General features: G+C 48.6%; 1 protein-coding gene across 2 annotated transcripts in view; it reads left to right on the forward strand.

Annotated features, from left to right (window-relative positions):
* The first annotated feature begins 8553 nt into the window (after nucleotides 1–8553).
* The window catches only part of SLC22A3 (solute carrier family 22 member 3), a 96117-nt gene continuing 78156 nt past the window's right edge, over nucleotides 8554–26514 (forward strand). The window contains exon 1 of one of the 2 annotated variants that reach the window (XM_086708276.1): nucleotides 8554–9039. In XM_086708276.1, coding sequence (XP_086564402.1) covers nucleotides 8629–9039 — 411 coding nt within the window. In that variant the 5' untranslated portion in view covers nucleotides 8554–8628. The remainder of the gene's footprint in view (nucleotides 9040–26514) is intronic. The other variant, XM_086708275.1, reaches the window with a different exon arrangement.

Genomic DNA, 26514 nt, shown 5'->3' on the forward strand with positions numbered 1-26514 from the left:
AGGGAGTAAAGCACACAGGCGTCCCAAGCAGGGTCCATGAAGGTTACCGGACAGCCCGAGCGTCAGGGGTGAAGGGAATGTGCGAGACAGGCTGGGAGGAGGTTTTCATTTAGGGAATATGACTGAAAGGAGCAGTCGGCTTGTCTTTTAGCTCAGTTACCTTCAGTGGGAAGCCTCTGTTCTCTGAGGACACTTCAGGAGGAGAACCCGTTATGGGGCTCAGATGCATCGGCCACTTCCCGAAGCATCGAGCTGAGCTGAGGACGGTAACGCGGCTTTCCCCCACGATGCACAAGAGAGACTCATGGTCTCAGCATCCCTGAACTGGCAGAGAGGCAGAAATGAGCGACACAGAGAGCTCTGATCTGTTTTTAGGACAAGTAAACACGTCCCACGTACTTTTTATCTCACTGTACGTTTGGGATTAGGATTTAGACTCTGGGTTCCGGGGTCTAAGACGTCTTACTATGAAAATGAAGCAAAGATTTATTATTCTCTCCCCATCTTGCTGCTCGTTCTCGTTCCCTGTCGTAAACATCTTCTCCGCTGCCTGGCCTTTTCTCCTAATATTTACAGTGGTGCCTCAAACGTAAGCCTTCCAATGGCTGCACTCGAGATAAATGGTAAAATCATCCAGACCACGATTGATTCGATAAACTACAGAAAAAAATAAGACAGAAATATTTGTTTTGGCTGTCCCAGCAGCCATGTGTCACTGCTATTTACATCAAAATTGCATAATGGACATTCTTTTGGTTTTTTATTTTTTTTAATATTTTTATTTATTTTTGAAAGAGAGAGACAGAGCATGAGCGGGGGAGGAGCAGAGAGAGAGGGAGACACAGAATTCGAAGCAGGCTCCAGGCTCTGAGCCGTCAGCACAGAGCCCGATGTGGGGCTCGAACCCACAAACTGTCAGATCATGACCTGAGCCGAAGCCGGATGCTCAACTGACTGAGCCACCCAGGCGCCCCTCATAATGGACATTCTTATACTCCTGATTCGATCACTTCAGCTCACATTTTAATTTTTTTAATTTTTCATTTCATTCTATTTTTTTTTTTCCAGGCCACATTTTTAAAAGGTTTCCTTTGGAATTTTTCAGATTCTTTCACATTCTTATGTTAAGACACAGCTTTAAAAAATCTCGCAGAATTGAATATTCCATCCGCCAACCTTGTACTACCTTCATACATAGTCAAAAATCAACTCTGGACTATTTCATCATGTTTTCCACTTGGCTACACCTTCTCCAAAGATGACTTTAAGTCTAAGTTCCTTGATATCTCAAGTATAGAGTGAGCATTGATTTCAAAAGGATAATGGTATCTATAATGTTCATACATCTGCTTGTGTCCTGGTTACAATAAAGAATTTGCATGGAAATACATATATGTTATCATACAAAAAATTAGATTTCGCATAGGATGCACTATTACAACTGATCTGTGAATTGCTTCCCCCTGTTTGCAATCGGGTAAGTGCAGAAATTGGGAGTAAGCCTTTAGAAACTTTTATACAACCTGACATCACCATGAAGTGTGTGCCTTGTAGACGGGTCTCCTTGAATAGGATGTAGACCGGTTCTGATGCTGTTGAATTCACCTTGCTGTTGTATGTGTTGTGAACCTCAGGCTTTTTTCATACCCAGTGAAACCAGGAATTGGTCTGCAATTGATAGAAAACGGGCAAACAAACACGTCTCTTTTACCACAGATTGGTTGGGAATCATTGATATCGAACGCAGTCTAACAGGTAGTGAGCATCATTCGATTTCAGTGACTATGTGTCTGTAACATAATTTTCTTTTCTTTTTTAAAGAGAGAGGGAGCATGAGCGAGCATGCAAGCCGGGGAGGGGCAGAGAGAGACAGAGAATGCCAAGCAGGCTCCATGCTCACTGTAAGCCCATCACAAGTCTCGATCTCACGACTGCGAGATCATGACCTGAGCCAAAATCGAGAGTCGACACTTAACAGGCTGAGCCACCCAGGTGCCCCTATAACATAATTTTCAGTGAATGTGTTATTCTTCAGTCTTTACGTGCAATTAATTGAGAGGTGACTCAAGTTTTAATTGATGCCTGCCTTTTTCCCAAGACTGCCTGCTCCCTTTCGAAGATTGCATTAATGGGACTTCGGTACACTGGCACTGAGATTCAGAAAGAGTGCATCTCTGTTGAATGCTCTGTCCAGGGTAACTACTCCCAAACTGTTGAAGGCACCTCACTAAAAGACAATTTCATCTACAATTGGGATCCGATAGCAGAAACCTCTGGGCAATATTTTAGCAATTAATAGCACAGTGGCCTTTCACCAAGACCTTTATAAATCCCCAAAGTCATAGATGCTCTGAGTGTTGGAGACCCAGAGGACGAATCATAGCAATTTGGCACTGATTGGGCTGCGTGGACCAATAGAAGCATGACAACTCTTTTACACTCATCCTGCCCGCCCCCCCCTTCTCCTCTATCTGACATTACTAATCAATCGCGGCCTGCTTTGGACTCAACCTCAAAGTTACCCTCGATAAAGTTATCCTCCAGAGAGCTTCTGCCAAATCACAGGGTGGGACATAAGAAGGAATCCACTGGTCTAAACCATTTGCCATGAAAAGGCAAGAGTTGCAACACACTTCACCTTGCACTTGTTAGAAGAGCACAAACCCCACAAATATTGAAAAGGAAGTGGTGAAGGGCTTGCTACCGTAAACATTAGCAGAGTAAATAGAACTCCACAAGGCTCTTAAAAGCGTCACTAAGTTTTCCTACCTTGTCAAAAACCAACTCTGGAATATTTCATCATGTTTTCTGCTTGGCTACACCTTCTCCAAAGATGACTTTAAGTCTTAGTTCCTTGATATTTCAAGTATAGAGTGAGCATTGATTTCAAAAGGATAGTGGTATCTATAATGTTTCCCCCTCAAACCAGAAAGTTTCTTATAGGAAAGTCCAAATCGTAATCAACTAGCAAGAGAATGGGTCAGAAAAAGATAATGATGAATACTGGCCAATCTAAATCAATGTTAGGGTCCAGTGTTAGACCATGTAATAATGGAAGTGCCCTGTAGCATTTACTACATTCATATGCTAAAGTAAAAAATAGTTACTCCGTGTCAGATATGGTAAGAATGAGAATGCTTCAAATATCCTTACCCATTCATTAAAAAACAAAAAAGGAAATATAATTCCTAATTTTTTCCTTAGGCTTGAATACATGCACCAGTCCACTTGCCCAATTTTTTTTTTCCAGTGGACCTTTTTGAGACATTTTGTTTCAAGATTTATTATTTATTCTCAAGCAAACTAATGTCTTTTGGTGCCTTACAAACAGCATAAATGTCATTAAGACATCTTTTGGTAACTCAGTATGTGGTGAATATACCCTAATACTTGGTATGTCAATTCCTAAATGCAATAAAAAATACCAGCTATAAAATTTTAGATGAATAAATCTGAAAAATTACCTTTTCAGAAAGAATAAAGTCAGTATGCTTTACAAAGGCCGAAGGTTGTGGGCCAATTGATTCTTGTTATTTCTATTCAGTTAATGATCATGGTATCTGCATCAGCACTGCCCAAGAGAACTTCATGTGGAGAATGGAAATGTTCTGTATCTCCTTAGTCAATATCTTAGCCATCAGCCACATTGACTAGTGTGCAACTTGAAACGTGGCTCATGAGGAACAGGATTCTTTATTTTACTAAATTTTAATTAAATTAAATTTAAACAGCCACATGTGCAGATATAAAATAGACATCAATGTGTTGGGATAGAAACATGAATTGATATGGCTTTTCTCTCGAAGACCTACAAAGTAATGGGAGAAATAAAATGTGTACAGGATTTTACATCACAGTCCCAACTGAATTTTTATGGGCCTTAATAAATATAAATTTTATATGGAAGAAAAAAGCCCCCAAATCACCAAGATAATTCTGAAGAGGAATAAGGTTAGGGAGTGGAGGTGGGATTTAATATCTCCCAGATATTAAGACTTTGTATAGAGCTATTGTAATTAACAAGGAAATATTGGTATGGAGCTAGTGCAGTAAAACAGAATGAAGAACCCAGAAACACATTCATGAAGGATTTCTTTTCTTTTCTTTTTTCTTTTTTTGCAAAAGACAAAAAGCAGAAGCTCTCAAGAAAATTGATAAATTTTACTACAGCTGAACTTAAACTTTTTATAGTCAGCAAGACACTATAAACAAAGTTAACAGACTGAGAGGATAGAACCCATACCACTGATAAAGGAGTAGAATACACAAATATACAAATAACTTCCTAAAAATTCAATAAGAAAACACAAGTAACAAAGAGAATGCAGGTAGAGGATATGAAAAGAGGCCTCTCCTGGAAGATAAAACCCGAGTACTGAATAAGCATGAAGAATGTGTTCTGTTTGACCACATACAAATCAGAACAGTAAGACTGCATTTTATACCCAGAGTATCTGCTAGCGGGCTTGAGTTTAACAAAGCTGAGCCATAGCATGGACATGGATAACTTCATACATCATTTGCAGGATGCAAGGTGGGACCACCCCCCTAAGAGCTACCTGGCAATGTCTGGCAAACTCCAAATCCGTACACCCTGCAGCCCTGCTAATATATTTCTAGGTACTTACTTTCCATCAATTCTTGTACAAAGTGCACAAGGGAGCGTGCATAGCACATTCACTGCAACGTTACTTGTAATTGTGGAAAATTAAGAATGAGCTAAATGTCTCTCAGTAGGGGAATGGATAAATCATAGTATGGTCATTCAAAAGAATGATCCATAGCAGCTGGAGTAAATGAGCTAGATCCATGTTTATCAAGGCTAATGGGTCTCAAAAATATAATGTGCACTGAAAAAGAGAAGTGACAGAAAAATATGTGGAGTGTGGTACCACTTATGTAAATATCAAAGCACCCCACGTACTAGATATTGTTTGTACATGATACTTGTGTATTAAAAGGATGAAAACTGGACGAGATGAAAATTAACAATTTCACAATAGCTACACCTGGGCACGACAGGTCTGTGCCTTCGGGGGAGTCTGGCCTTCCTCTGTCTGCTCCAGCCCCAGGGCCAAGGGGTAGTACCCACCGGAGGCCTATCACCACTTTGTCTCTCCAGTTCCCCCCTGCTCTGGGAGCCAGGAACCCAAGATTCTCTGCTCAAGGGTCCTGAGCCTGCTTCTTGGGTCTGGGTTGGCCTTCTCCCCTGGCCCACCTTCTGAAGAAATGGCCTGGTGGCTGCCTTGGGGAGGGAGGGAGGTGACAGGGAACAGGATCTGAAGGCTTATGAAGGAGACTTCAACTCTGTGTATGAATGTTAGTTCTTTATAACGATATACCTAAAACAAACATAACAACATGACATTTGCTAATTCTTGGGGTGGGTGGTATTTTTTTTCATTGCTCTTTTTTTAAAAAAACTTTTTTTTTGAGTTTATTTATTTATTTTGAGAGAGAGAGAGAGTATGTGAGCGGGGTTAGAGGCAGAGAGACAGGGAGAGAGAGAAGCCCAAGCTGGCTCTGCACTGTCAGCACAGAGCCTGATGTGGGGCTTGATCCCATGAACTGTGAGATCATGACCTGAGCCAAAATCAAGAGTCAGATGCTTAATTGACTGTGACACCCAGGCACCCCACTCATTGCTTTTTTAAATAGCTGACTCACATACAGCACTTATCATGTTTCAATTATTATTCTAAATGATTTGCATTAAAAACGAGAAGGTTCATTATTACTCAGTTTTATGGAAGACAACTAAATAACTTGCCCAAGGTCACTCATTGCAAAAAATAGAAGGGGATTTGAACCCAGTAGGGGTTCTGTGATCTTAGCAATATACTAGGTCTACTTAACTGTATGCTTCATTACAAACATTAAAATTAAAATACCAAGTATATACAAAGAAAAATGTAGTGAAATTCCATGAGAAGTTTCTTGGATGTGTTAGGAGCACAAACCAAGAGGGCATTACTTGGGAGGGAAGGCAGTTGCTATGGTGGGAAAGGCTTCACGAACCTGGTGCCACCTTTTAGGCCAGGCCTTCCTGGGCAGTGGGCAGGGAGGGGCAGGAGAGTGAACCACCAGGAAGAGGGAACTTCGCGTATACCGGGATGGGTGTAGGAAAGTTCAAGAAGGATTGGAGTATTAGCAAGTAGCTGTGTTTGGCTGCCACATAAGGGGACAACTTGGTGAGGAACATGGGTTAGGATCTTGAAAGGGAGGGTGAGACATGAGGATTTAATTTGGAAGGCAAGGCGGGCCTGGAGCTCCACTGTGGGCAGTTGGCGGGCAGCGTGGGCTGGACCGCAGGACAGGGCCAGGGCTGCAGGTGAGGAACCCCGGGGGCACTGCGGGCAGAACAAAGATGGCGGCGGAGAGGAAAGGAGACAATACCTGTGTGTGTATAGGGGGCTGTGTCAAGAAGCACCCAGTTACCAGCCACCTTACTATGAAGCAGGCACAGTTGTGGGTGGTGGCAACCTAGAGTGAACAAAACAGAAATTTCTGCTTTCATGGAACTTGCAGTCTAGCAGAGGATCACAAGTAAGATAAATGAACAGATGAGACACATGGTAAACAAAGGAATACGGATACGCATCGCAGGTGGATAAAGCAGGGAAGGGAGCCGCCAGGATGGATGGCCCGTGCGTGTGTCTGCGTTGTGTGTTGGGTGGTGAGGGGAAGCCCGACCGGTGGGGGCGGAGTGAGCGGAGGTGACTTTTGAAGAAAGGCCTGCAAAAGGGAGAGGTGTTGAGATGATCCAGAGATTCATTCTGGGGTTGGGCCTTGGTTACACCAAAAGGGAGGTCAGGAGGAAGAGCTGGGGTAGGGGTGGGGGGTGACAGCTTGAGTCTGGAGTCCAGGGAGCCGGTTAAAAATATGGGCTAGGGGGATGCCGGGGTGGCTCGGTCAGTTAAGCGTCCGACTTCGGCTCAGGTCACCATCTCCCGGTTCCTGAGTTCCAGCCCCGTGTCGGGCGCTGTGCTGACAGCTCAGAGCCTGGAGCCTGCTTTGGATTCTGTGTCTCCCTCTCTCTCTTCCCCTCCCCTGCTCACACTCTGTCTCTCTCTCTCTCAAAAATAAATAAATGTTAAAAAAGGGCTTTTTGTTTGTTTGTTTTTGTTTTTTTAATATGGGCTACAGCCTGGAGCAGGAGACACGTGGACATAGAAATCATTGCTAACTCGGTGGTAGATCTGCTTTATTTAGTAGCCGAGGGCAAGGAAGGTGAGGACAATAAAAACCGCCCATCAGCGAGCCCCTGCTGTGTGGCCTGCACACTACCAGGTGCTCTATCCTACACAGTATCTGTCACCCTAAGGACATCCCTGCACCCTCCATAGCATTAACTCGACACAAATAACAGTAATAGCAGCCAACACAAGAAAGGGTATGCTCTGTGCATCAGGTGCTTTTCTGGCACTTTATAGACCCCAGGAGGGCGTTAGCCTCACTTGACAGATGAGAATACTGGGCGGGTCAATGAGTTGCCGAAGGTCAAGAGCTGGTGAGGGGATGAAGCGGGCTGCATAGAGGCAACCTGGCTTCCCGAGTCCTTGATCCGGAAGGACAAAACGTGTCTGTGCTCTACCCGCTTCTGGGAGCTTCCAGAAAAGCAACACGAGGATACAAAGCTTTTCTGAGGATGGGGTGGGGTCTGGGGAGAAGAGCTAGAGAAATTCTGAGAAAACACATGGCCAGATAGGCTAGGCCAGGGCTGGGTGAGCGCCGTGGGCAGTGTGGACCGGTGCGGCGTGGTCAGCACCGCCCCAGGCTGCGATCCCGCGCGGGAAGACCCAGGAGGCACGGGACACGGCAGCCCAGGGCCCAGGACGCCAGGGGCCAGTGCGGACACAGTCCTGCGGACCTCCGGGCGCGAGTCAAAAAGGTAAAAACAACGCTCAAAGCAACCAACACCCTCTCCGGGCGCTTTCGGGCCAAGAGAGTAGGTCGCAAAGGCCCGGGCTTAAGGAGCCCCAAATGCAGCCCGAGGTCCTCTCCCACTTTGAACTTGCGGAACGCGAACGAGGCGCTTGGACTCCGTAGACCGCCCAGCTGCCTTTTTGAAAAAGTTGGACCATCTCCGAGATGTCGCCGAACTCGAATCCCGCCTGGAGCCGGCTCGGCGGCGGGTCGCGCGGGGCGGCCCCTGAGCGCCGAGGGCTTGGAGGGCCCGAGGGCGTCTCCCGGGGCACAGGCGCGGGACCCGGAGCGCGCGGCGTCCGTCCCCGCCCCGCCGCCACCCCCCCCCCCACCTCCGACGCCGCCCTCGGGGGCCTCCGAGGGGCCGCGACCGAGACCGGAGGGTGACCCTGCAACTTCCTTCTGGAGCGCGACCCCGGGGCCGACCGCAGAGCAGGCTGCCGGCGGGGACCGAGCGGAGCCCCGCGCCAGGCCGGAGGCGGCCGCGGCCGCCACTCGCGGTCCCGGGCCGGGCCCCCGGCGCGTCCCCGGGGAGCGCGGTCCGGGCGGGCGGGCGGGCGGGAGGCGGGGGCGGCGGGCGCGGCGCCCGGGGGCGTGAGGCGGGGAGCGCGGGGCGGGGTGAGGCGGCGGCCGGCGGCGGGGCGCGCGCTCACTCGGAGGCCGGGCGGCGGGCGGCAGGACGCGCCCGCGGGGTCGCGCACCATGCCCTCGTTCGACGAGGCGCTGCAGCGGGCCGGCGAGTTCGGGCGCTTCCAGCGGCGCGTGTTCCTGCTGCTGTGCCTGACGGGCGTCACCTTCGCCTTCCTCTTCGTCGGCGTGGTCTTCCTGGGCAGCCGGCCCGAGCGCTACTGGTGCCGCGGGCCGAGCGCCGCCGCGCTGGCCGAGCGCTGCGGCTGGAGCCCGGAGGAGGAGTGGAACCGCACGGCGCCCCCCGAGCGCGGCGGCGACGCCGGCTGCCGGCGCTACCTCCTGGAGGCGGCCAACGGCAGCGCGGCGGCGGGCGCGCTCAGCTGCGCCGACCCGCTCGCCGCCTTCCCCAACCGCTCGGCGCCGCTCGTGCCCTGCCGGGGCGGCTGGCGGTATGTCCAGACCCACTCCACCATCGTCAGCGAGGTACGGGCGTCGGGGCTCGCTCGGGGTGCGGGGGTGGCGGGGGGGGCGGGGGAGAAACCCCCGGCGGGACGGGACGCCGCGGGGAAGGGCCGCGGGGGCGCCGGCACCTGTTGGTTGCCTCGGGGGGTGGGGGGGAACCGACCGGGTTCATCCCGCGCTCGGAAGCGCTGCGTCCCGAGTGCCCGGGGAAATGCCTCTCGTGTGTGTCCCTCTGCGGGGGAAGTGGACGGGGGGTGGGGTGGGGGGATGCTTGGGTTTCGGGAGGGAACGCAAGCTGGGACGGATGCTGAGTTGGGAGACGCTCCGCACGCCCCTCCTGGGGAATCCGAGCGGCCAGCGCGCGGCGCGTCGTCGCCCCCCGAGGGGTTTGCGCCGCGGGGGGCGATGTTGGGTCGGCTCGCGGCGGGGAAGCGCAGCCCCGCGGGGCGGGCGGCTCGCTGGGGGCAGGGCCCGAGTGCTTTGTGGTCTTCGGGGGGGGGGGGGTGGTCAGGGAAGGGCGAGACGGTGCCTGGTTGCCCGAACGATTACGTGAAGCGCGAGGGCACGAAGGTCAAGGCTCTCCCGGGTCGCGGTTTTGGTAAAACCGCTTTGGGGGCAAAGAGCAACATCGGAGCGAAGTTGGGAGAGCTGAGGTTTTGAATTGGGAGTTTGGGGGCGCCTGGAGAACGGCTCGGTTGGTTAAGGGTCTGATTCAGCTCGAGTCGTGATCTCCCAGTCCGCGGGTTCCAGTCCGGCATCAGGGTCTGTGCTGCAGCTTGGAGCCTGGAGCCCGGAGCCTGCTTCGGACTGTGCCTCCCTCCCTCTCTGCCGTTTACCCCACTCATGCTCTGTCTCTCAAAAATGAATAAACGTTAAAAAAATTTTTTTTTAATTCTTTCTTTCTTTCTTTTTTCCCCCTGCTAATAAATTACAGGAGGGCAGCAGAAGAGGCTTCAAGCCTTACGAAGCAGACCCCCTCCCACCTTCCTGGGAGTGGCTGCTTGGGCCAGGTGGCGGCAGTCCCCCCATTTCCCTAGGTGTGTTTGGGCATGCAGTGCATTGGGGGTTGCGTGACCCCTCAGCCCTGGCTGCACGGCCGTTCCTACCCCGGGCTGGGAAGGCAGTTTGGCCGTCTTTATCTGCGGGGGGCTGCCTCTATGGGGGCTGGGTGGCAGGAACTAGAAGTTTCATTGAACTTCGTCTGCAATCCTAGGTCAATTTAATGTCTGAAAAAAACGACTGAATGTGCTCAGGCAAATTAGGAAAGAAAAACTTTTGTCTTTATTGTCATAAACATTTTAAAGCACCTGCATGAATAATGGAGAAAACACTAGATTCAGCTCTAGCAGTGTGTCACTGTTGATGGTATTCTTTGGTCTGGTGTCACTGGTGTTGGGGTGATAGATCTTTGAGTTCATGCATATTCTTTTTTTACAGTTTATTTCTTTTTCTTTTTTTAATTTTAACATTTATTTATTTTTGAGACAAAGAGAGAGCGTGTGAGCAGGGGAGGGGCAGAGAGAGAGGGAGACACAGGCTCTGAAGCAGGCTCCAGGTTCTGAGCTGTCAGCCCAGAGCCCGATGCGGGGCTGGAACTCACGAACCGTGAGATTGACCTGAGCTGAAGTCGGACGCTTAACCAACTGAGCCACCCAGGGGCCCCACAAATCTATTTCTCTATTTTGAGACAAAGAGAGTGAGCAAGTGAGCGGGGGAGGGGCAGAGAAACAAGCAGGCTCTGCACTGGGAGCCATATGTGGGGCTTGAACTCCCGAACCTTGAGCCGAAATCAAGAGTCCCACACTTATCCGACTGAGCCACCCAGGTGCCCCCAGTTCACGCATATTCTGTAGAGTGCCAAGTGTGTGTGGTGCCGTACTATGTGCTGTAGAACTCCTGGCAGCCCAGCCAGGCAGTGTGTGTGCGTGTGTTTGGGGTACTTTAATTTCTACCTAACCTGTGGGTGATGCTGATGACTGCTTTATAAACTATGGTGGCCTTGTGGTTAAGGATCTCATAGTTGAAATGGGCAGGGGTGGACTTCGGTAGGACGGGGCATTGTCACTAGTACTTGCTTAGAGCCGCACCGGTTAGGTGGCTCCGTGTATAGCCCTTCACCTGGCTGCTCAGTGCCTACTTCCCAGGCAAATCGGAAGATACCATTTGCAGAGAGGACACCTGATTTGTGAAGACATATAAGCCTCAAATGAAGAATCAGATGAGCCTCTAAAGCTAAAGGCACACGCACTCAAGCGGGGTTTCTGTGAGCAGATGTGATCCCTAGACATCGGAGAAAGGAGACGTAAAAATCTGTGAGTTGGTGCCCCAATGCTTTAGAAACATTTTGGGGTTCTGGAGTTGTTTCAAGCGATCTGGGCTTATTTCAAGGAGGGACAGGTAGTTTTATGAAGGTCAGTGGCTCCCCAAAGGTAGCGCGTGGCAGGTGGAAGGGCAGGAGACCCGGTGTGGCACTGTCTGCAGCGAGCTGTGTGGCTCAAGTGAATCACTTAACCTCCCTGGGCTTAGCTTTCTCATCTGTAAAATTGGAGGTTGGATGACGTCCTACAGATATCGTCCATCAGCGGTATCGCTGGATTGCTGCTCCGTGCGCTTAGAACAATGATAAAAATCTTCAAGGAAAAGTTGAATGGTAGTCAGCAGGCACTCCTTAAGGCCACCGACAAGTCTTTGAAGCATGTTGGAGAGTTTTGTTTTGTTTTCTTTTTAAGTCCCAAACTGTTTGCTTCTTCTGGCTTGTTTGCTTTTAATGTATTGATTCTTAAGAGGAACCCCCACCTCCCCCCCTTCCATTTAGGAAGTTCCGCCATTCAGAGTGACTCATTCGCTTTCAGAGTTCTGCCTGGCTGATATTTTGCTGCCTTGGGTTTTGAATAGGATCTGTTTAGTTTTTGTGCTTTCATATTCTGTCAGCATTCAAGGAACTATCCTTCTGTGTTTGGTTAACACGGTGTATCCAATGTGTTTTTATAGGCTCAGAGTCTAATGTATTAATCGTGGAAAGAGGGTGAACTGCAAGAGTTTAGAAGGGAGAAGGGCAGACCAGACTCCGGGATGTCTCTATCTGGCTATTCTATCTCATCTTTGCACCCCTGTGAGGAGACATCGGTGTCCCGGCTTTGTAGAAGAGGTACCTGAGGTGGAAGGACCTGCCAGAGTCCCAGACCTTTTAAGTAGCCCAGTTGGGATCAGATCTAAGGGTCATGAATGTAAATCGTCCTCCTGTCCTCCATACGGCATTTGAAGTCTTCGGGAAAGTCCAGGCAACTTGGACTTGGTTCTTGGAAAGGCTTCCCCTTTCTCCTCATCCCCGCCAACCACTCACACTTTAGAAGCTGCAGGAAATCCCGGGGGCCTCTTAGTGTTGACTTCATTCCTCGGGCCAACCTGCCATTGTATTTCATTGCCCGGTGGCAGGAACGGGGTCAGCCATACAGCCAGACCGGCGGATGAGAATGGCTGTCTCCTCTTGATGTGGACATTGCAGAATGGACATTGGCACCTCACCCACTGTCTTTCCATCTTTCGAAGCAGAACGGCTCCGGGGAGTGAAGTCAGAAGGCAAGGCCAAGTGCAGGGCCATTTAAATCCAGCTCCCTCAGTTACTTCTCTTGCTCAAGGAGAGGCAGTAGATTTTCCACCTGCATGTAGCTTTCTCAGCGCAGACTTTCTGAGTCTGAACCTTGGCCTTGTCTGCTTGTCAGACACTGGTCAGAATTAAGCATGATATAATGCAGAGAAGTCCGAGCCCCCTCCCCCCACCCCAATATTTCAATTCATTGCCTAGGGAGTGAGTCTTTGAAATGGATGTTAGGACTTTTAAATGCTTGCTTGTATACCATAAATGGGAAAAAGAAAGAAAGAAAGGAAGAAAGGAAGAAAGAAAGAAAGAGAAGTTCCCTCTAGGGTCTCACTAGGAACTGGGCTTCAGAGCACCTTTTAAAAATAGTCCGATCATGCTTATTTTTCCTTTCCAGATCTTTTTTTTTCCCACAATAAAAGTAAAGTCCATTTGAGGGAAGTAGCCGGAGAGAGTGATGGCTGCTTTGATCTGTGGGGCTTCACATGTCTCTGCTTTGCCTCTTGAATGTCTGTCCCACGACATAAGGTCAACCCACAGACATCAGTGCCGCCAGCATCCTGGCCTCTCTGTTGTCAAGCATGGAGTTGCGCTGCCGTGGAAACTGGAGAAAATCTATCCAGGCCCACGTTTTAGTCTGTGCTCAGTCTCTGATTTGCTCTGGGTACTTGAGAAAGATCTTGCTTTTGTACTGGTTTTATTTCTAATATGATTTGGATCTCCTTTTTTTTTTTTTTTTTTTTTGGCTATATCAACCTCACCAGGAGGACATCTGTTTTATTACTACTTTGAAGACCCAAATATGTGGCTGTTCATTTTCATTTCATTAATTTCTCCTCTTTATTATTTGTTCTTGTTTCTTGGATTTACTTTTGGTACGCTTCTTCCGATTTACGTTCGATCCATAGCTCAGTTATTTTCAGCCTTTCTTCTTTTCTAGTATAAATATTTAAAGCTATAGATGTCCTTCTATGTACTTTTTTGACTGTATCCGACAAGTTTTGAAAAGCTAATTTTAATATTTCATTCTCAGTATTTGTAATTTCCATTATTGTTTTCTCTTTGGCCCATGATTTATTTAGAGGCTTGTTTTAAACTTTCAACTGTGTGCTGATGCTTTTATCTTTTAATTGTTGACTTTTAATTGTTGTTTAATTGTTTAACTTTGGAATGGTCGGAGAACAAGGTCTGTGTGACACGGCCTCTTTAGACTTTATCGAAACTTGCTTTTTGGCCTTTAAGAGGTCGATTTTCATAAATGTTCCCTGCGTGCTCCACAAAAATGTACAGTCTTGGGACAGGTGGCTCAGTAGGTTGAGCGTCAGACTTCAGCTCAGGTCATGATCTTGCAGTTTGTGGGTTCGAGTCCCATGTCTGCGCTGACAGCATGGCTCCTGGAGCCTGCTTCAGATTCTGTGTCTCCCTCTCTCTCGGCCCCTGCCCCCCTCCCTTGTGCTCTGTCTCTCTCTCAAAAATAAATATTAAAAAAAACACAACGATGTACAGTCTTTAGCTGTTGGGTGCAGGGTTTATAGATGCCCCGTATTTGAAGCTTGTCACTTACGCTGTTAAACTTTCCATTTGCTTGGTCTGTCAAAATTAACTCACAGGTATTGAAATTTGTCATTATGTTTGTGGGTTTGTCAGTTCCTCCCTATTTTTCCAGCAGACTTAAATTTTTTTTTTTCAACGTTTTTTATTTTTTTTTTATTTTTGGGACAGAGAGAGACAGAGCATGAACGGGGGAGGGGCAGAGAGAGAGGGAGACACAGAATCGGAAACAGGCTCCAGGCTCTGAGCCATCAGCCCAGAGCCCGACGCGGGGCTCGAACTCACGGACCGCGAGATCGTGACCTGGCTGAAGCCGGACGCTTAACCGACTGCGCCACCCAGGCGCCCCTCCAGCAGACTTAAAAAGTCACATACATGGGGCAGTTTTATTAGATGTCTGTGTCTACAAATTTAGAATTTGCTTTTAACCTACATACTGAATTGAACCTTTTATAGGTGTAGGGACCCTATCTAAAATCCATGCTGTATATTGTTTTAAGGTCTTTTTTGTTTGAAACTGATGTAGCTACTCCAGTTTTCTTTCAGTTAATATTTGCCTGCTGTATTTTTTGTTATTCTGACTTTCAAGCTTCCCATGTTCTGATATTTATATGTATCTTTTATAAAATGCATATAACTTGATTTAGTTTTTAACTGCTATCCTTAGTCTCTTTATGTTCATTGTATTAATTGGTATATTTGAGCTTGTTATACTATACTATTTTCTTTGTCTTGTTCTTTCTATGCTTTTTTTCCTTCCTTTAAAAGATGATTTTTCAATTTGTTTTTCTTACTCTATTTTGTTCCTTCGTTTGTTTGGAATTTAGATTTTTTATTTCAATTCTTTCAGTGGTTACCCTTGACATTTTACTATGTTTACTTCACAGAGCCTAAATTTAATACTGCAAACTTCTCCGCAACAAGTTAAGAATCTATTTATTTATTTATTTATTTATTTATTTATTTATTTATATTTTTGAGAGAGACAGAGAGAGAGAGAGACAGCACACAAGCAGGGGAGGGGAGAGGGAGAGAGAGAATCTGCTATCAGCACAGAGCCCAATCCCATGACCCTGGGATCCATGACCTGAGCTGAAATCAAGAGTCAGACACTCAACCAACTGAGCCACCCGGGTGCCCCGAGAGGATTTTATTTTTAAGTAATCTCTGCACCCCACATGGGGCTCAAACCCACATCCCTGAGATCAAGAGTCACACGCTCCACTGACCAAGCCAGCATTGTTCACCATTATTCTTGAAAGATGGTTTTGGTAGGAAAATAGTTCTGTGTTGCCAATTATTTTTCCTCAGTGCTCTGAAGTTGTTACTTCTGTCTTAAGGCTTTCGTTTTGCTTTGGAGAAATCTGCTGACCATCTAACCATCCTTTTTCTCTCAGGTTGTATCTAAGTGGGTACTTCTTTTGTTTAACCAGATTGGTGTACGTTGCCTCTGAAAGGCATCTGGCATATAATAGGCACCAGTAAATATTCATTACATGAACCAATTGTTGTATTTCCTTTAACTGTGAATTTTGGTTCTTTTTTTTTTTTTTTTAAATTTTTTTTTTTTTCAATGTTTATTTATTTTTGGGACAGAGAGAGACAGAGCATGAACGGGGGAGGGGCAGAGAGAGAGGGAGACACAGAATCGGAAACAGGCTCCAGGCTCCGAGCCGTCAGCCCAGAGCCCGACGCGGGGCTCAAACCCATGGACCGCGAGATCGTGACCTGGCTGAAGTCGGACGCTTAACCGACTGCGCCACCCAGGCGCCCCTTGGTTCTTTTTAATAAGTCCTGGGTAACTCTCAGCCATTATCTCTTCAGTGTTACCTTTTCCGTGCTCTGTTTTTTCCTTTTGGGATTCTAATTAGACATAAGTTGGACCTTCTTTTGCTGCCCTTCGTGAATCTTAACATTATCTCATATTTTCCATTTCCATACCTACATGTATGGTCTAGATATTGTTTCAGACCTACCTTCCAGAACACTGCCTTTCTATTCAGAGATTTAGAATCAAAGGACTGAGGTGGGGTTGGGGAATCTTCATTTTTCCCATGGAGGTGGTCCATGGAGACATGCTGAGTGTTTCTTTATGAGGAGCATGCCGAGAATATCATGAGAGGAACAGCCTTATGTGTGGTTGAAGCAAGTGCCATCCCTCCAGACACTCTGAGACCTTGGGACAAAAGCATCATCCCTTTCCCTGGAGGCACGAGTCCCAGATTGTATCTGGTGAAAAGCCGCTGTTGATCTGCAGAAGCTTGGGGCTCTCCAGAGATGGGCAACTGCCAGCAAAATCCCATAACTGACTGGGCTGGGGTGCCCACAGCTGGACCACACTCCCTGCGAATTTTGGCAAACCTGAATAGAGCTCTGGGGAGAGGCAGGGGCACAACCGAATGGGATATCCAACAGATATGGCATTGATATTTACACTTTCTGATGTATCTTTGGGATTTGATAGATCTGGGCCTAAATGCCAGCTCCTCTGTATTTCAACTTTGAGGGCAAGTCACAGAATCTGCCTCAGCCTTGGTGTCCTCAGCTCTAGAATGGGCGTAATAACACCTACCATGATGATGGGTAGGTGTTATTACCTACCAGTAGGAGGAGGAGGGAGAGAGAGAATTAGTGGTGTGCCAGATTTGACCCTGCAGCTGTAGTTTGCTGAATCCTGGTCTAGCATAATACATCACTAATAAACTTGGCTTTAAATATAAAGAAAAAAATCTCTCAGACATTAATTTGCCCTTAGGGCAGACAGTACCCTGTACTTTCCTCCTGGACACACACGAGATTGTATTTCCCAGCTTCCTTTGCAGCTAGTAGGTCATGGGACAGAGTTCTGGTCAGTGAAGATGGGAGAAGTGATATGTGACTCTGCCAGGCCCGGAGCCCGAATAACCTTTGTCCTGGTAATCCCCGTCTCTTCCTTGCTTCCCTCACCTTCCAGCAGAGAATGCTGACACCCTAAAACATGGTGGAGTCCTTAGATGGAAGGAGATCCATCCCTGAAAGCCTGTGGGGAGGAAGTCTACATGGGAGTGTGAAATTAATGAGAAATAAACTTTCTTGTATTAAACCACTGATATTGGAGGGGCTGTTTGTTGCCTCTCTTAATGTGAGCCTACCCTGACTAACACACCATTTGAGCATATGTTCTGTAGGTTGCACATCCCTGATTAAATGGTAGGGAAGCTTGTTCCTTCAAGACAGTCCTCCCCTTGGTCTTTGCACAAGGCCACCCTGTCCCTGCCTGTGGGCATCTAGAGCCCTACAGGCCCCTGGCCACTCTAGCACCCAGTGCTCCAGCCGCCCAGCTGCCCTCTCCAGGGTCTGGAACGTGCTGTTTCCTTTTCTCAAAATACCTTTCTTCTTTTTCCATAAGGCTGTTCCATTTTTTATGCAGCTTGGAGTTACCTATTCCAGAAGTACCTTCCATAATTTCCACCTGCCCTCCACTCCCCACCCACACACACACCTGCCATTACCCTGGGGGGTATCTGGATTCCTTCCTCTGCCTCAACACCCTCACTGTATGCTAACTGTGCTCATCATTGCCTCCTTTGTCAGACTACAGGTTTCTTGAGGGCTGAGAACATGTTCAGTAAATATATGTGATGAAATTACATGGTGTGTAATTTTTTTTTAAATTTACTTGTTTAAATTCAAGTTAGTTAACCTACAGTGTAGTCTTGGTTTCAGGAGTAGAATCCAGTGATTCATCACATACATTCAACACCCAGTGCTCATCGCAAGTGCCCTCCTTAATACCCATCCCCCATTTAGCCCATCCCCCCCACCTCCCCTCCAGCCACCCTCAATTTGTTCTCTGTATCTAAGAGCCTCTTATGGTTTGCCTCCCTCTCTGTTATTATCTTATTTTTCCTTCCCTTCGCTTCTGTTCATCTGTTTTGTTTCTTAAATTCCACATGTGAGTGAAATCATATGACATTTGTCTTTCTCTGCCTGACTTATTTGCTTAGCGTGATATACTCTAGTTCCATCCACGTTGTTGCAAATGGCAAGATTTCATTCTCTTTGATCACCAAGTAGTGTTCCATTTTATGTATATGTATGTATGTGTGTGTGTGTACACACACACATGCACACACACACACACACACATCTTTATCCATTCATCCATCGATGGACATTTGGGCTCTTTCCATACTTTGGCTATTGTTGATAGTGTTGCTGTAAACGTTGGGGTGCACGTGCCCCTTCGAATCAGCACTTTCACATCCTTTGGATAAATACCTAGTAGTGCAATTGCTGGGTCACAGGGTAGTTCTATTTTTAATTTTTTGAGGGACCTCCATACTGTTTTCCAGAGCGGCTGCACCAGTTTGCATTCCCACCAGCAGTGCAGGAGGGTTCCCCTTTCTCCATACCCTCGCCAACATCTCTTGTTGTCTGAGTTGTTCATTTTAGCCATTCTGACAGGTGTGAGGTGGTATCTCAGTGTGGCAATTTTTGTGGCTAAATTAGTGAGTCAATGAGAAAAGGGTTGAGTGACAAATTTGACCCCTGTTACAATTTTGGTCAAGCCAACCCTGAAATTGACCTTCGTAGATTAACGTCAGCTCTTGTCCCCAAACAGGCTGCCCCTTGTTCTTTCTCTTTTACTTTAATTTTATGTTTTAATTTAGGGAAAATGGACACTTCAACAATTCCAATATATTGAACGTGATGTATTTGGTATAATTTGAACGGCTGTGTTGTTGCACTTTCATAGGCATTATTCAGTTTCTCTCCGCAGCGTCTTGTTTTCAGTGAAGGTCTTACACAGATGTCAGTGGTTTTATTCCTGGGTACTTGTGGTCCTACTGATGGCACCGTACGGGCCTCCTCCTCACCCCATGAGGTCTGACGAGTCCTCAGGTGGCCACGGCCCTGCAGAAACTGCCCCCATCCCCACGCCGAGGCCGAGGGGTGACAGACCACACCCCTGTCCCCTGTCTGCACAAGGGCGCTGCCATCCTCAGAATCCTAATTTAGGGGATGTGACCTGGAACAGGAAAGGAACCAGGGAACAGAACTTCTGGCTCTTCGGGGCCATAATTGTTATGTGCTGACGTCCGCTGGGCAGAAAAGGCTATTTGTTCAGCTGTCCTGGCACACTTTTTGGCACATGTGCGTCTTCGACCTAGCCACGCTCCAGAAGCAGCTGCACACGGGCGCAGGGCCTGGCTCAGCGAGGGGCTTATGGGGGCCTGGCTCTCAACGGTTCAGAGACCCAGGGCTGAGCCCCCCAAAGCTGTGGAGAGGGCAGACACTGCCTACCTTTCAGAACCAAATAAAACCTTTCTAACACTCTTCCTCATCTTTCCCTTTCCTGAACCACAGCCAAGAAAGAAAGTTTATTTCTGTTCTATGAGGAAAGTTCTCTAAAGTTCCTGGTATCGCTTTTTAGAATGATAAATAATGGTTAATGCCATTGTGTCCGGGTGAGAGATCAGTGACGTGGCTTTTCAAGGATTGCTGGGTTCTAACTGTTCCATGCTTGTTTTTTTTTTTTTTTAATTTTTTAATGTTTATTTATTTTTGAGAGAGACAGAGACAGAGACAGTGCACGAGCAGGGGAGGGGCAGAGGGAGAGGGACACACAGAATCCGAAGCAGGCTCCAGGCTCTAAACTGTCAGCACAGAGCCTGACGCGGGGCTCGAACTCACGAACCATGAGATCATGACCTGAGCTGAAGTTGGACGCTTAACTGACTGAGCCCCCCCGATGCCCCTAACCATTCCATGCTTGCAATAAAGCAAAGCAACTTTGGGGCTGGCTGTTGAGTAGTAATAGAGAAAAACAGCGAGGGATGCGGTTTAGGGCCTAATAAGAAGGTGAATAACGAATGTGATTGTAACAAATTCTTTAAAGTTAAATTCTGCCGACAGTGTGGGCCCTGGGGCAGCACATCATTCAAAGTGTAAGATTGATTCAGTAATTTCACCTCAAAAGCTGTGTTCGGGAAAATTAAAAATGAAAGTCAGGGAACGAGCATAGTGATTGTTGTTGAATAGTTTCTAAAAGCTTAGACCGTGGTCTCTGACGAATCAGAGAAGCAGACGGCATGGTAGAAGGAGAACCTCGGGGCGCCTGGGTGGCGCAGTCGGTTGAGCGTCCGACTTCAGCCAGGTCACGATCTCGCGGTCCGTGAGTTCGAGCCCCGCGTCGGGCTCTGGGCTGACGGCTCAGAGCCTGGAGCCTGTTTCCGATTCTGTGTCTCCCTCTCTCTCTGCCCCTCCCCCGTTCATGCTCTGTCTCTGTCCCAAAAAGAAATAAACGTTGAAAAAAAAAAAAATTTTAAAAAAAGAAGGAGAACCTGGTCCAAGATGCAGAACCCCGTCACAGGTTTCTGTGAGCCACTGGGGGCAGCGGGCCACATCTGTGGACCTCTGTCAATTAATTGCCAGTGGATTTCCAAGGTTCCTCTGTGTCTATCCTTCCACAACCAAATCCGTTGTCAGGCTCCTGATGTATTTAATCCCTGACCCTGAGCTCAGCGTCGTCACATTCCAGTGTCTTGGAATGAAGCTAACTTAAAGCCTACAGGTGTTAGTTTCTGGAAATCAGGATGGATTCCTCCCCAGGGCGCCTTTCTTTCGGGTGGGCATGCTGTGTGCCGTGAGTGATGTCCACAGGAGCACAGGGGAATGTGGTCGATGGTTGTCCCTGCACCCTGCAGAAGGTGCCCGTCCTGCCTTCTTCAACATTGATTCTAGACCCCAGGGCCTCGTGGAGAATCTGAAAGGGACGTGCCACGGGCCACGCACACAACGAAAACTCCCAGGGGGAGGCAAGGGGGAGTGCAAGCCTAGACTTCAGAAACAAAGGTGATTATGATGCTGTCTGATCTGGTCTTGGGAGGCAGGTGACTCCTGCTGTGGGGCAGGAGCAGGGGAGATGACCAAGTGACAGGTGGGTCTCTGGCTTTCCATTTGAACGGCGATGGCTGGGGCCGGGAGTTGAGACAGTAACATGGGAAAATGAACAAGAGCTTCACAAGCCTGTCCGTACTCACACCCTTTGGCCTCAGTGATCTGATCATTAACGTTCAACCATGAAACTTAACATTGAACTTAACATGAAACTTAACAATAAATCTGTGCCAAAACATTTAAGTATTTTAAGCAATCCTGACAAGGTTGCGTCCGTTGAAGGGGCATATAACATTTCTTTTATGGGGTTTGTTAACTTACGCTGCGCTGATTTGTAATAAAACCCAAAGGTGAGTGTGGGAGACCATGTTTTCTGGTTCCTTAGAATAGAGTTCAGAGACCCACTTTGACAAGCTTCAAAACACCTGGGAGGTTAGACGCGCACTTCCTCACAGGTGCAGGTGATGGCAAAGCAGAGCTCATGGTGAGAGAGTTTCTTTTGTATCATCAGTCAGAATTGTTTAATTTCTCTTGACTTCGTAACGCAGAAATAGGCGTTTCACCTACAAGACCTATATTAGCATATCAGAATATGGGATGCAAGTTTCTTTGGTCTGGAACGAAAGTTGACTTCATTATTGCCGGTGTCACACGGGGGCGGCTTTGGAAAGTGGCGGTGTTCTGTGAAACGCCACCGGCACCACGGTGTCCAACACGAGAGACCCAAGTAAGGGCTGTGGTTAGGTGAAGTTAGACGAAGCCAGGGCCTTGGCGGGTCCCGCTGGCCACAGAAGAAGGAAGCGACACAGAAAAACCAGCCCTGACTCTAAGGCACCGGGGCCCGTGACACTGTTGGGTCCCAGCAAAGTCCAACGGCTTTGAAAGTTTTTGCCGGTAGCGTTGTCGGGTTTCTGGGGTCACCGCCTGTGTCCTCGTGAGCCAAGGAGGCTGAGGGGACTGCCCCCCCCCCCCAGGGAAGACAGCGCTTCCCCAGGGCAGCCTGGACCCCCTCCCGGGCTCCTCTCCTACACGCTGTCCATCCTCCCTGCTCGACAGCGGCTCACGGCTCACGTCTCAGACGCCTTTTTCTGTTGTGGCTTAAGTCCCACGTACGCACAGGGTGGCTCCGATTTCAGGGGCTTCGGCCAACTGGAAGTGCCGTGCGGCCTACGGCACAGGATGAAAGACAGCGTGTGTGTCTCCGTCCCCGGGGAAGGGACGCCACCAGCTGAGGCCTCGGAGACGTAAGCGGAAGGGAGAGGTGCCAGGGCCTCTGGTTCTGAAGAGGTGGCACATTTATGCGGGGGGGGGGGGAGGGGCATGGCGCTCACGGGCTGTACGTTCAATGCGGATGCTGTTCTAACCGCGACACTCGGGAGACACCTGTTCCCGTGCAGTGTTCTCAAGCGCGTGGTTGGCAGCCGACACGCGCATGGAAGCCACGGGGATAATTGAACGTATTAAATATCGAGGGTTGAGGCGAAAATTAGGGGGAAGCTCATTAAAACGAATGCGGCACCAACTTTTTAAAAAGTCAAAGAGAAAAAGGAATTTCAGGGTTTCTGTCGTGGACGGGAGATTACTCCAGGATCCCGCCCCGCAGCACTTCTCCGTGTCGCCGTGTCTGGGCAACTTGGGAATGGTGTGACAGATTTCTCTGGGGGCCTCCTCTCCTCTGTCACCCCCGCGCCGCTGTAGGATTACGACGGCACCCCCTCCAGGGTGGACGACTTTAAATGAAAGCAGGTCAGGTGTGTTACCAAACCATATAGATGATTAGATAATGGCCATTTATGGTTGCAAAATGCTGTGAAGAAATGATCAGATTTCAGACCTGAACCGGTGCGGTGTGGCCTGTCTCTAAAGTTGAATACGTGGCTAAGGATATAGGCTCACTGGTTGTGTGAAGATGGCAAGTTGCTCAATTTGACATGTGTCTGGGCTTTGATTCTTTTTTTTTTTTTTTTAATGTTTATTTATTTTTGAGAGAGAGAGAGAGAGAGAGAGAGAGCGAGTTGGGGAGGGGCAGAGAGAGAGGGAGACACAGAATCCGAAGCAGGCTCCAGGCTCTGAGCTGTCAGCACAGAGCCCGACACGGGGCTTGAACCCATAGACTGCGAGATCATGACCCGAGCTGAAGTCAGACGCTTAACGGATTGAGCCCCCCGAACACCCCCCAGGCTCAGATTCTTACAAATGGGAAAACTAGCCACTGAGAGGCCGGCACGGAGCGCTGGCCCCTGGGAAGTGCTGAGTGCCTGGCTCTGGTGGTAGTTGTTGATTATAGGTATTCAGGAAGTCTACACAGAGAGGCAGCCTGGGTCTGGGGATTAGAGGAAATGGCAAACCCTGGGTCCGAGGAAAGCTTTTGTCTGGCAGACCACCAAGATTCCAGCAGTGAGGGACATGGCAGGGGTCCACCGTCTGGAGCTCGTGGAGCTGGGGCTTAGTAATAAAGACTGAGGAAAGATCCAGGATACGAGGTCAGAGCCACGAGCTTTGACAAAACTTCCCAAGGCTCCTTTCTCCAGCTGTGACCTCCCCCCATCAGAGAGCTCCACTGATTCCCTTCATCTCGCTCTTGTCACTAAAGGTGGCCTCCCAGGCCTGGGTGCGCCTGGTCTGGTCTGGGGGTGAGGAGCCCAGACTGGCTCAGGCCCCACGCTGTGTTCTGACCGCAGGCAGAGCAGTGCACTGCCCGGCTAGGGCCTTGGACTTCCCTGAAACTGGGGAAATCTTGGGGCGCTGCAGGGTGCGGGCGGAAAGCCCGGCAGCAGGTAAAGATGTTTTCCTCAAGTTTCACGTAAAAGAGAGCTCTCCTGATTGAAGTTATGGCTGTTTTACTCGCGGTGGTGGCACTGTGGGAGACAAGTGACGGTGTGAGCTGTGTGTTGGTTGGAACTGATGCGTTCTGTGTCCCCAGAGAGCAGGCTGCTGCCAGGAGAGCCCCTGGGGAGGGAAAGAGGACGGCCAGAGGCACACGCTGAGGCCCTGCGACCCCCCCGAGTAGAATGTGCTTCTTCTCTGGCCAGTTGGGGTGGCAGCCTGGGGTCTGTCCACTTCCCTGGGCCCCCTGTGGCTCTGGGGGGAGGGGGGCTCACTGTCCGTGATCACTCGGAGCCACACACATGGCTCTGCCCGCTCCCTCCTGCGCTGGCTGCTCGTTGATGAAGGATTCTGGAAAGAAAAGGACTAAGGCATCACTATACCACGAAGCCCTCTCTGTCGCGTGTTTTCATGCACAACCCCCTGAAATCCTTCAGTAAATCAGGACGGCGAAGCTTCCCCAGAGGTGCTGTGTTGGGATGCACCGCTGTGGCTCATGCCAACTTGCTGGTCGGGTCAATAAGACACATTTGCCTCATGTTTGGGGGCCGTTTTCAAAGTCTAAATGATATCACAGTTTGCTTGTCCTGTCATGAGAAAGTGGCCTCAGAGAGAAAAGACCAAAAGGGTACCTCCCCAGCCCCCCTGCGGTCTGTGAAATGAGCACAGAGCAGTGATGGGGGGGGGGGCAGTAATCAGGAATATCGGGATTCAGGTTGAGTGAATTTGGCTAAATAGCTCTCTATATTAAAATTTTTTTTTTCAACGTTTATTTATTTTGGGGACAGAGAGAGACAGAGCATGAACGGGGCGGGGGGGGGGGGGGGCAGAGAGAGAGGGAGACACAGAATCGGAAACAGGCTCCAGGCTCTGAGCCATCAGCCCAGAGCCCGACGCGGGGCTCGAACTCACGGACCGCGAGATCGTGACCTGGCTGAAGTCGGACGCTTAACCGACTGCGCCACACAGGCGCCCCTATTGCTCTCTATATTAAGCAGTCCAGTCCCCTGACTTTGAATAGGCATGAAAATTTAATCCATGAAAGTAGCTTAATCCCTGATAGGGACACAAAGCCGTGCTGTAATATACTACGTGTAACTATAACCTTACAGTTATTAATGCACATTACTGCTTGGAGACTTTTTTCCTTACTAAATTGCCGGAAAACGTAGTAAACAGTCAACTCGTTTAATCCTCACGCACCCTGGGAGGCAGGTGCTCTTTTGTAGGGAAGGAAAGTAAGGTACAGAGAGATTAAGTAACTTGTCCCATGTCTGGATCACTAGGAAAGATTTTTTTTTTTTTTTTAATTTGAGAACGAGAGAGCAAGGACAAGCGAGGGAGAGGGACAGAGGGAGAAAGAGAGAGAATCCCAGGCAGGCCCCCTGCCCAGCACGGAGCCCGACGCCTATGCAAAGATTTGCACTTTAGAGACTGAATACGTCTCAAGTGTACGGATAGCACCTATGTCTTCGTCCCCTGTGACAGCTGGCCTGAGATGTCCCCGGAGCTGTCTACCCACAGGGATCAGAGACCCTGGGATCATGACCAGACTCCAACTCAAGAGTCAGACACTCAACCCACTGAGCCACTCAGGTGCCGGGAAAAGATATTTTTTGATGTCTGAACCAATAAGAAGTTAATCGATGTCTCCAGAATCTAAACGGGGCTTCCGTGAATCAGTAAGACAAAGGTAACAGGCCTGGTAGGAGAAGTGACAAAGGATGGAGACAGCTTTCATGAAAGTAGACCCAAAAGGCCATTAAGCATAAGAAGCAATGCAGATCCATTCGTAATCAGAGAAATAAAAATGGAACCAAGATAGCGCTTCACACTCATTAGGCTGGTTAGAAACGACAAGCCCAGCGGTGCCAAGGGTTGGTAGGTGGCAGGATGCCTGCTGGAGGGCACGTGCAGCTGTTTTCCATCACAGTCTGGAACCGCGGATGCCCGTGAGCTGTCCCCGTACTGTGACCCAGCAATTCCACTCCTGTACATTAAGTCCCAAAGGAAGCTCTCAAACCCATCCATCAGGAGGTAGGTATGTTCTCTGCAGCATTACCTGGGTGACAGAGAGTTGAAGGCAGTCTGGGAGACAGGGAATGTCAGATGCGGTGCATACGTCCCATGCGGTTGTCAGAAATTGTAGGTTAGATGTTCGTATGGCCTGATGGATGGTCCATAAAGCCTCGGGCAGAATAAAAAGTAAGAAGCAGAGTGAGGTATAGGATACAATACCATTTACATAACACTAAACATATGTGGACACAAAAGAATATAGATTCTATAAGAAGACGAGCAAAAAGAGACACCTTAACACATCAGTATAATTCCTTTGTGGGGACGGGATGGAAATAGGAATAGCGATAAAATAGAATCGATAAAAAAATAAGGTAGGGGTCTTGTATAACCAATGACTGGAATACATTATAATTCACCCAACCTTCTTCCATTGAGGCTCAAAAGGGACAAGGGGGTAAAAAGAAAGAAATGGGTTTTTCTGCCAAAGACACTCAAGGGCCTTGTAAGATGTCTTAGAAATCACCCAGCCCCTGGTCTGTTAAATGGATCAGCCTGTAACCTAGGAATATCGACAGGGTCTCACTAGGGTTCTTGCAAACTGTGTTCTTGCCAATCCT

The sequence above is a fragment of the Puma concolor genome, chromosome B2 (assembly GCF_028749965.1).
Source record: "Puma concolor isolate L17-30 chromosome B2, mPumCon1.1.hap2, whole genome shotgun sequence".
Classification (NCBI taxonomy): Eukaryota; Metazoa; Chordata; class Mammalia; order Carnivora; family Felidae; genus Puma; species Puma concolor.